Below are 10852 nucleotides of genomic sequence, written 5' to 3' on the forward strand. Positions count from 1 at the left end.
AGGAGGCTTGTTGACGGGCATCGAATCGAGACCGGAGTCGAAGTTTGAAGTAGAGGCCATTCATGACTTTGATTATCGATGTAACTCTTCCCGAATCGACTCAAGAGGCAATTAAACCTTCAAATGAGTTAGGCTCTGATACCAATTGTTGAGTTAATCAATTGACGGAATTGGCCAAGAGGGGGTGAATTGGCAATAAACATTTCGGTGGAAGCTTTTGCAGAAAATTGAAAGAAATTGCACAGCGATTTATAGTGATTTGACTTTCTCAACCAAAGTCTACGTCCACTACCTTAGCTATCCACACTAAGGATTTTCCACAAATTCACTAATTTGTCTTTCTTTTGAGGACAAAGAGTAACCTTACAAACCCTCAAGAATTATACCCCAAATTCTTGAGAACACTCTCTCCCAAAGAGAACAATACAAATTTGCAAACTTACAAGGAAATCCTCACAAGGAAGATTGTTTGCACAATTCTAGAACAAAGAAAAGAACACTCAAGAATGAATACAATTGAGCACAATAAGTGTTCTTGAAAGCAAAATAAATATTGAATGAAAAATAGGCTTGAAATGCTCAAACTTGAGGTTTGATGCTTTCTCTTTGATTCTCTCTTGATTCGAGTTGCTTGATGTTTCTTGTTATTGATCAATAGTTTCTAAGCTTGCTTAAATACACCTTGAATCACTTCTGAACGTTGGGGATGATTAGTGGAGTCAATATAGTTGTTTAAGTGTGAAAACAATTAATTAAAAACAGTTGGGAGCATCAGTGCATCAATGCATACCCATGGTGCATCGGTGCATCCGTGTAAAATTCAAATATTTTAACCGTTGGACCCTTAGTGCATCGGTGCACTAAGAGTGCATCGATGCATCAAGTGCATTCAATGTTTCAAAATAGCCAGAGTGCATCGATGCATGGCTGGTGCATCGATGCATCAAATGCATTCGATGTTTTCATAAAATCCTCAGTGCATCGGTGCATGGTATGTGCATCGATGCATGAAATGCATTCGATGTTCAATTTAATTCATGGTGTATCGATGCATGGATTGGTGCATCGGTGCATCACTCTGAAAAATTGATTTTAGGCTTGATTTTGGTTCAAAATACTTTGTGAAAATTGTTTCAAAAAATATATTAAGTATAAAACACAATTTTACCCATTTAGTAAGGTTTGAAATTGATTTTAAAAGACTTGGAGTAATAATTTGTTATCCGAGTAATTAAATCGAATATACTTTTAGAAAATCATTTGTAAAATCTTAAAATTCATTTAACTTAATTTGTTATATCGAAATACAAAAATATTTTCAACACATTTCATCACTGCTAATCAGCTCTTACGCTATTATCACTGTAGATTTGATTGATTTGCATTGTCGACTATTTTTCATGAAAGAACAATGGAAGGTAGGGTCTCCAACGTTTATGTTCGTGTTCATTTATGTTCGTGTTCGTTTATGTTCGTTTATTTATTAAATGAACGAACATGAACAAGCTATATTCCTTAATGAACGAACATGAAAAAAAATTTGTTTGTTTATGTTCGCTTATTTATTAAATGAACGAACATGAACATACTTCCGTTCGTGTGCGTTCGGTTTGTTTACAAGCCTAAGAATAAAGATTAGGGATGGGCACTGGGCGGTGCAGGCTAGGTTTTTTGTCGTCGTACCCTAACTTCAAATTGTATTATTTTATCCCTATCCAGTCCAACTTTGATAAATTCTAATATTTTTTCGTTTTGACCATGTTCTGATTTTTAAATTAAAAATCGACTTGATTCTATCTGACTCGAATATATTAATATTTTAAAATAATATATTTATAATTATTTATTATATTTTAAATTATTAAAAAATATATTATATATAATTTTTATATTTTTAATAATTAAAGAATATATTTTAATAATATAAAAATAAAAATCCTTAAAATCTTAAATGGCTGTCCCTTTTTCCCATATATATGGGGTAAGGGGAAGGTAAGATAGTAGGTTACCCCTAACTAGGGATGACAATGGGTCGGGTCGGGTCAGGTTTTTGGGCCACCCGACCCGACCCGAGAAGAAAGGGTTTTTCACCCGTGACCCGACCCGACCCGACGAAATTAAGGTTTCACCCGACCCGACCCGACCCGAATATATGACTTAGAAACCCGACCCGAACCGACCCGAAATAATAATAAAAAAAATTTTATTCAATGAAAACAGTGACTTAATTGAAAAAAATTATATATGGAGGGACATTATTGTAATTATCCCTAAATATATAGGATAAAATTATATATATTTTTCGGGTCGGGTCGGATTTTTTTTCACCCTAAACCCGACCCGACCCGACCCGAACAGTACATTAAAAAAAAACCCGACCCGACCCGACCCGAACCCGAAATTTTTTAAAAAAAATCCGACCCGATCGGGTCGGAACCCGTCGGATTCGGGTTGAGTTGCCATCCCTACCCCTAACACCAGGTTGAGAACAGCTTCCGTAAGAGACCTCCGAATTATAAAATACCCCCGTGGGAGACCCATCGTTTTCGAATTTTTTTTACCATCCCCACTTAAAAACGACCAAGACTCAACCCAAAATTATTTGTATATAACCACTCCACCCATTCCAAACCCCGAAATTAAAAAAAAAATCTACCCTATAAGGTCATATTAAGTCGAGACCCATCGTTTTCGAATTTTTTTTACCATCCCCACTAAGGATGGTGCGATGTTCAGTGAAATTCTGACACAGCCTTTTTCTTTTTCTCTGTCATGTGATGCCATTACTTTTGCTCTATAGATTCTCACAAATTCCTCTTAAACATTAATCTCAACTCATCAGTTATTATACTGTCAATCTATTGCTGATTAAGTTTCAATTACCAATAAAATGTTTTGAGCCATAATGTTTTGTAACATAACTAGAATTATTACATTTTTCGTGGGTTTTTGGCTCAGCCGATCTTGAGAAGAAGAAACACAAGCTCAAGCGTCTCGTTCAATCTCCCAATTCATTCTTTATGGATGTTAAATGCCCAGGCTGCTTCAACATGTAGAACTATTGCAGCTGATCCGCTAACTTTGGTTTCTAATTCAACGTTCTTATGCAAAATGATTTTTTGTCCTCATTCGTTCGCACTCATATTTTAGGTTTCCCCTTTTCCCTCGATTTCTCCTCATTACCGTCTGCTTGTAACTCCGGATCGTGTAGTTTCTGTCCACTGTTCCGACCGGAACTTTCTTGTGAATCGGATTATTCTGAAGAAGCCAAGGACTCTTATTTTGTGGAATCTGTTGATCAATTCAAGTTTAGAACTTGTGATATGCATGTAGACGGTTTCGATCGAAGGAAAGATTTGTAACTCGATTTGTAATGTCTACGGTTGGAAGATTAGATTCTGAGAATTGAAGGAAATATTGTCATTGTCGAATTGCCCGCCAACTGTTTGTAGAAATGTCTGGTTTCTTAGCTTAATACATACTGCTAAGATATGTTCACGAACTTAACCTGTTCATGAATTTCAGCAGGATAGTGTAGTTTCTGTCCACTTTTCTGATTCTGGTTGAGGTATTCATTGGTTAGCGTTCTGATTAGTAAGTCATGTATGGAGGGGAAGGAAAGCGAATTAATAACTCTGTTTGTTCAGAACATTCCACCTAGCTACCATTGGAGTGGTTTGAGACATCTATTTGGCAGGCATGGAGATGTGGTTAGCACTTATTTAGCTAGGAAAAATGAAAGAGCTGGGAAGCGTTTTGGTTTCGTTAGATTTTCAAATAGAATTGATGCAGAAAGAGCAGCTCAAAGTGTAAATGGTTTATGGATCGTTGGGTTCCGTTTATTAGTTAAAGAAGCTCGGTATGGTAAGAATAGCCACAGCAGGAAATCGGATAGTCCATTATCCTCCAAAACAGCAACATCGATAGAGCAAGATAAGAATAGAATTTCTGGAGTAAACGTGGAGGAGCAAGTAAGAAGGAGCAGTTCGGCTGACGTCTTTTCTGGATTTACGGTGTTCGTGAATAACGTTAGCAAAAGGATTCACGTTCCTTCATTAAAGGGAGTTTTCCATGCTTATGGTGATGTAATAGATGTGTTCATCGCATACAAAAGTAGAAAAAGACATTCTGATGCATCTACATTTGCGTTCGTAAGGTACAGGAGCAGATCTGAAGCTATCTCAGCTGTTCGTGGAGCTGATGGTAGGGTGTTGGACGGATTTAAGATCAGAGTCTTCCATGATAAATCGCCCGAAGCTAATAGAAAGAAGGTAGATGTTGGAAGAAGGGTTAAGAAGGTATGGAAGCCAGCTTTAAGGGATAATAGGACTTTTAAAGAAGTCATTGGTGGAGTACAGGCAGAAAGTGGTGGTGAGAATTACCAGAAAGAAGATGCCCAGCATGAGGATATTCGTAGAATTTCTGATGCTGTTGTGCATATTAATGTTGTAGACAATAGTGAGGTCAGTGATTCTTCATCCTATAGTGTTGTAAGCAGGAATATTTTAATTCCCAAGAAGGAGGTATCATGGAGAGTAAACTGTTTGGTGGGTAAAATAAAAAATAGATATAATGAAAGTATTATCAAAACAGCCTTTAGAACTGAAGGCTTGGATGCGAAGGTTAGCATATGGCATGACCTGTTGGTGATTATTCAATTCAAGAATGGAAATGACCGTCAGGTGTGCTGGCTTAAAATAGATGAATGGATTAGTTTTTGGTTTGATGAACTTGAATTGTTGGAAGGATATGAAAACAAAGTTAAAGTTAAAGTATGGGTTACTTTAAAGGATGTTCCTCTTTCTGTTTGGAGTGAGAAGTTTTTTTAAGGACATTGGAAGATGCTGGGGTACGGTTCTTTCGATTGATAAGGAAACCACTGACCATGACAGGTTCAACGTAGCAAGAGTGTTGCTGCAAGTACACTCTGAATCTTCCATTCCAGAAAAAAATTCCATTTTCTTTAACGGATGCATCTACTTCATCAAAATTCAAACCGAAGTGCAGGAAGATGTTAGAGCATTCATTGATAGAACCATGGTGGGGGGTGAACCATGGTGTTGGTCGCAAGGGAAGTCCTAATGTGGAGGAGCATATTGATTCGGCTAGTCAGAGGTGGGAAAATGATTTTGGTCTTCTGGATGGCAGGTTAATGCATGCGAACGCCAACGTGGATTACAAGGCTGCTCTTGAAGAAGGGCTGCATGAAGTTCCCATCATGTCAATTATTGAGCCAGCAGAGAAGCCTACTAACGAGAGTTTCGGGCTAATGGAAATCAATAGGGTACCAGACTCTATTCGGGCGACCCAAACTATTTCGAATAGTTCAAGGCTTCTAGAGGTGCCAATAGAAGAGGTGTCCTCCTTCCTAGTGATGGAGGAGGTGTGTTCTGCTGAGACACGTGGAGTCAAAATTGAGAGTGCGCTGAGGGGGAACAATGTTCTAGTAATTCCACTTGTGGAGAATCGTTCAAGATCAATTTCAATGGGGGAGAATCGGGTTAGTCTTAAAGCATCCTCGAGATTCATTAATGCGAAAAGGAAAAAACAGTGCTTTAAGAGAAGGAATGTAAGACTGAAAATCAGAAGCAGTTCGATTCCAAATGGATCCATAGGTGGGGAGAACCCTTGTGGCGAGAAGAGCTTTTCTAATGAAGCAGTGCTTTAAGAGAAGATTGGAATCGATCGAGTTAACGGGTTAGTGTTGTTCTATTGTTGAATGCTGATTGTTTTCGAATTTGTGTGTGCCTTAATTGTGGTATCTAGTTTATTTGTTCTTTCCTGGAATGTCCGAGGATTGGGGAAATTTGAAAAGATAAGAGATGTCTATAAGGTTTTTGAATCGAATAGGGTGAATTTGATTATGCTACGGGAAACAAAGGTCTCTGAAATTAGTGGCTATTTCCAAAGAAGATTAAAGGGTAAATTTGATAGGGAATTAGCTTTTGCGCTTGCTGAAGGGGCCTCGGGTGGACTAATCTCATTGTGGGATAGAAATGTATATGATGAAAGCTGCAAAATTATTTTTAGGAGGATGATAGCACTCAAAGGGAGGTTAGTGTCAAATAACAGGGAGATAGGAGTAATTAATGTGTATGGGCCGAATGTGCAAGGGGAAATGAGAGAATTTTTTGAGCAATTGATCACTGTGATTTCTGATTGGAATATTCCTGTGATAGTGGGGGGTGATTTTAATGCAGTTAGGATGGAGTCCGAAAGATTAGAGGTTCAAGTTCAATCCACTGCGATGGAGATTTTTGAAGAATTTATTACTGCTTCTGAGTTGTTTGAGGTACCAAATCTGGGTAGTTTGTTTACATGGTTTAGGGGAGATGGGAATGTGGTAGCGAGTAGGCTTGATAGATTTTTAATATCTACCGAAATATTTAGTTTGTTTCCTCAATTGATGCAAGTTTCACTTCCCAGGAGATTATCTGACCACAAACCTATTGTTCTAAAAGAGAGTAGATTAAAGATCATTAGACCATTTAAATGGTTTAATTATTGGGCTGATGATCCTATTCTGGCCAAAACAATCAGAGAATTATGTGAATTTAATAGAGGTAAAGGTATGAATAAAATTCTGCTGCTGGTGAAGAAAGTGACCAAGGTAGGAGAGAGAGCAGTTAGAGAGAAAAACCCAGATTCTGCGGAAGAGATTGAAAAAAAATTGATTCACTAGAAGATAGATGGTTGGTTGATCCAAGTAATTTTCTAATTCAGTCGGAGATTTCTGTTTTGAAGGCAAGTCTATGGGCTGTTATGAGGAAGGAAGAATGGTTACAAAAATCTAGGCTTAGGTGGTTTAAAGAGGGTGATAAAAATACAAAATTCTTCCATCTCTCAGCAGTAACAAGGGGTAGAAAAAATCATATTACAAAGCTGAAGGTGCAGAATTCTGTTGTTAAAAATCAGGCCAAAATTCAACAAGCTTTTGTTAACTATTTTCATGATGATTATAATGAGTATAAAACAATTCCATTGAAGAGATTCGATATCCCATTTAAGAAAATTAATGCTGCCACTAGAAGGATTATGGAGAGTCTTTTTTCGGAAGAGGAGGTTTGGATTATAATAATGTTGTCCGATGGATCAAGAGCGCCAGGACCGGATGGTTTCAGTTTAGATTTTTTTAAGAGATTTTGGAAGCAAATTAAAGGCGAAGTTATGAAGTTTATGGAGGAGTTTTACTGGGCAGAGTTGAAGATTTTTCCTTTAATAAATCTTTCATTGCGCTTATTCCGAAGAAAGTAGAGGCCATTTCTCCTGATGAGTCCAGACCAATTTCATTGGTGGGTAGTTTATACAAGAATGTATCTCGTGTATTGGCGAAAAGGCTGGGTAGTTGTCTTGCTGAAGTAATTGTAGAGAACCAATTTGCGTTTATTGTTGGAAAACAGATAGCTGATTGTAGTTTGATTGCAAACAAAGTCATAGATGGGCTGTCAAAAAGAAAGAAGGAAGCAGTTTTGATTAAGGCAGATTTTAGTAAAGCCAATGATACGGTTGATTGGTGGTTTTTGAATCTGATTCTGAAGAAAATGGGCTTCGGTAGAAGATAGAGAAAATGGGTCAACTTGTGTATTTCTACTCCTTCGATTAATGTCCTTGTTAGCGGATGTCCGTCGAATAGTTTCTCAATTAAGAGAGGATTAAGATAAGGTTGTCCGCTGTCACCGATGCTTTTTAACATTGTTGGCGAGGCTCTCAATGGTATGATAAAGAAGGCAACATACATTGGCCTATGTAATGGGGTTGAAGTAGGATCCAGAGGAGCTGTTTTATCGCATATCCAATTTGCAGATGACCTGCTCTTTTTTTCGGAATCAAAAGCAGTGACGATTTTAAATTTTAATCGGGTTCTAAAAATATTCGAAGTGGCTGCTGGATTAAATCTGAATAAGGAAAAAACTAAGCTATTCGGCATCAATGTGGAAGAGAGTAGAGTAAGGAGTTGGGCTGAATCGATCCATTGTGGATGGGCAGAGCTTCCGTCCGCGTATTTGGGTCTACCATTAGGGAATCAGAAGAATTCAAAAACTATTTGGCAGCCCATTCTGAACAAAGTTAGAAATCGGCTTCAGAGTTGGAAAGGTAAATTACTATCATTTGGTGGAAGGTTAACTCTAATAAAATATGTTTTAGTTAATTTTCCTGTGTATTACATGTCTATTTTCTCAATTCCCAAGTCTATAGTTGAGACGATAAATAGACGCATAGCGGATTTTGTTTTGAATTCTTCGACCAATAGGAGGATTCACTGGATTAATCGGGACATAATTTATAGGCTGAAAACGCACGAGGGGTTGGGAATTTTTGATGTCAAAATAAGGTATCGTGCTTTACTGAATAAATGGATTTGGAGGTTTAGCGTGGAAAATGATAGCTTGTGGCGGAAGATAGTTGTAGCAAAATATAATTATGATCATGATTCGATCATTCCAAAAGCTGTAAATAATAACAAGTCCTCTTGGGTGTGGCGAAATATTGTTAATCCGCCTGGGTCTATTGAATCGGAATTCTTTTCTGAATTGAGGTGTGTTTTGGGTAATGGAAATAGGATCGATTTTTGGACAGAAAGGGTTTCATTGAAAAACGCATTTCTGAGAATTTTCGGATTATCGAAAAAAAAATGCGGAAAGATCAAAGACTTTGGGTGTTGGGTACATGGTGTATGAGAATGGAGGATTGAGCTGAGAAGAGCATTCTTTGAATGGGAAAAGCCAATTTGGAATGAATTCATGAATGTTTTGAACAGAGCTGAAAAGTCTGAACAAAGTATTGACAGGTTAGTTTCGTCTGGAGCTAGGGATGGTTGTTATAATCCGAAATCTTTTAGTATTAAAGTGGCATCCGATGTCAAGATAGAAGAACCATGTTGGAGATTGGTGTGGTTTAAATTTGCTCCACCAGAGGTAGCCGCCTTTGTGTGGAAAGCAGTTCATCAGAGACTGCCGGTTATGGTAGAGTTGGTAAAGAGAGGGGTCATCAATTGTAATGACCAGACTTGCTGTCTGTTTTGTAAAAGTGAGCCGGAAGATATTAATCTTGTTCTATGTCATTGTATTGAAGTTTGGAAAGTTTGGCAACGTTGGTGTAGCGTGTGGAAAGTAAATCTGGTGCTCCCAAAGAATGTTAAACAATTATTAGACATGGTTTTCACAAAGAATAAGTAGGAGTGTACGGGCTTTATAGCAAATTGGCTTTTTTGCCTTGATTTGGGTAATCTGGTTGTGCAGAAACAAAAACAGATTTAATGGAATTTCTTTTTCGGCATATCAAATCTTTTACAAAGCTATGCTCCAGATAGGGGTTTGGGCGAATTATTTATGGCCGATGTTGATTCCATTGGTGAATGACTTTATTCTTAATCCGGAAGCCATAGTCTGCGGTGTATGATGACTGCAAATCTGGTAACGTTCAATCTTTCGTTCTGTATTGGAATGGGTTGCAGATCGCTAAATTCTGTAAGATATTATTGATTACAGTTTTTTTCGGTTTTATATGGTGTATTTGGAGGTCAAGTATCGAAGTTTTGTTCAATAATAAGTCGCTATGCAAAAATCAGATTTATGCATCGGCCTTGGCAAATTTTGGTTTCTGCTGCACGTCATTGGCCAGATGCTCGTTTCTCGTTTCAGGATTATTCTGTTGCCCAGATGGACTTAAGCTGTTCGTTTAGTCTCGAGTATGCTTGTGTTGAATGCTTGAGTGTAGTCTATCTGTGCTGTGGTATATAAAAGATTGATGTTGAGGATCTGCCTTGAGTGTTGTTTTTGCTTTGGTTGCATTGTTTGCTATTGGTCTGTTTAGGTGGTATTTGCATACATTTCACTGATTGTTTGTTCATTGTGATGGGAGTTAGTTGCCCAGATTATAAGTATATGTATTACGGCGGCTTCTTCTTTTCTTGTCTCGCCGGTTTGTTCCTTCTACTCTTCTCTGAGGTTCTGTTGGGATATGCTTGACATTTGGTGTCGCCTTGGTGGTTACCGGTTAGTGTTGGGTTGGGTGCTGTTGTCCAGTGGCCTGTGATTAGGTGGGTGGTGTATGTTTTGGACGTTGGTGTTCTGCTGCGTTGTGAATGTGTGCTGTTGGTGCTGTTGCTGTAGCTGTAGCTGTTTTGGCTTATTAAGAGTCCATTGTTCTGCTATCTTGGTTGGGGCTTGGTTGTATTCTGTGATGGGTGGCTGATTCTATCTAGTGGGTAATCTGTGTGGTGCCTGTCTCAATCTGGAATGGTGCAGTTAATGGCGGTGATAGAAGCTACCCAGTCGTTTATGTTTTTGGTGCTGTTAGTCGACGCTATCCTGTGTCCGCTCCTGTACTTGGAAATGCAGTGTCGTTTCTGCGTTCTGATTCATGTCGGCTTATAAGTATATTGGGGAGATGGTTGTAACTGGGTATTTGGAATGGGGAGGCAGGGCCTGTGCTGCTGTTTCCATGGTTTTGGGTGTTGGCGATTTCATCGAATTTATGTAATGCATGAGGTTAACAGTTTCTGTTGTGTTCTTTCTTATACGAGCATGGATATTCTTTTTCCTTCATTTAGGTTTAAGGAAGTTTTTTAATGAGGTTGATGCTTGTGTCTGATTTACTTCATATTTCAAATTTCAAATTTAATTGACTTGTTTTTCAAAACTAAATTGATTCGAAATAAAATGAATGATTAAATTTGTTGAATTAGGCATATTTATTTAACAAAAATTACTCAATTTTTATAGTAGATGTTTGTTTATATTCAAAACTAATCTTTTATTTAAGTATGATTTCGCATTGGTTAATAAAATTTTAAGCATATACTATCTTGTAGTCACCATATAACAGTAAGAAAGATTTTGAATTAACATTT

At 37.8% G+C, this 10852-nt stretch overlaps 1 protein-coding gene across 1 annotated transcript; it reads left to right on the forward strand.

Annotated features, from left to right (window-relative positions):
* The first annotated feature begins 5719 nt into the window (after positions 1–5719).
* On the forward strand, positions 5720–7562 carry LOC120118823. The gene is made up of 3 exons (XM_039138786.1): positions 5720–6610; positions 6724–7062; positions 7248–7562. Exons 1-3 carry the CDS (start codon positions 5720–5722, stop codon positions 7560–7562), a joined length of 1545 nt encoding a protein of 514 aa, XP_038994717.1.
* The last annotated feature ends 3290 nt before the right edge of the window (positions 7563–10852 follow it).

Source organism: Hibiscus syriacus, unplaced genomic scaffold (assembly GCF_006381635.1).
Source record: "Hibiscus syriacus cultivar Baekdansim isolate YM2019G1 unplaced genomic scaffold, ASM638163v2 tig00110328_pilon, whole genome shotgun sequence".
Taxonomy (NCBI): Eukaryota; Viridiplantae; Streptophyta; class Magnoliopsida; order Malvales; family Malvaceae; genus Hibiscus; species Hibiscus syriacus.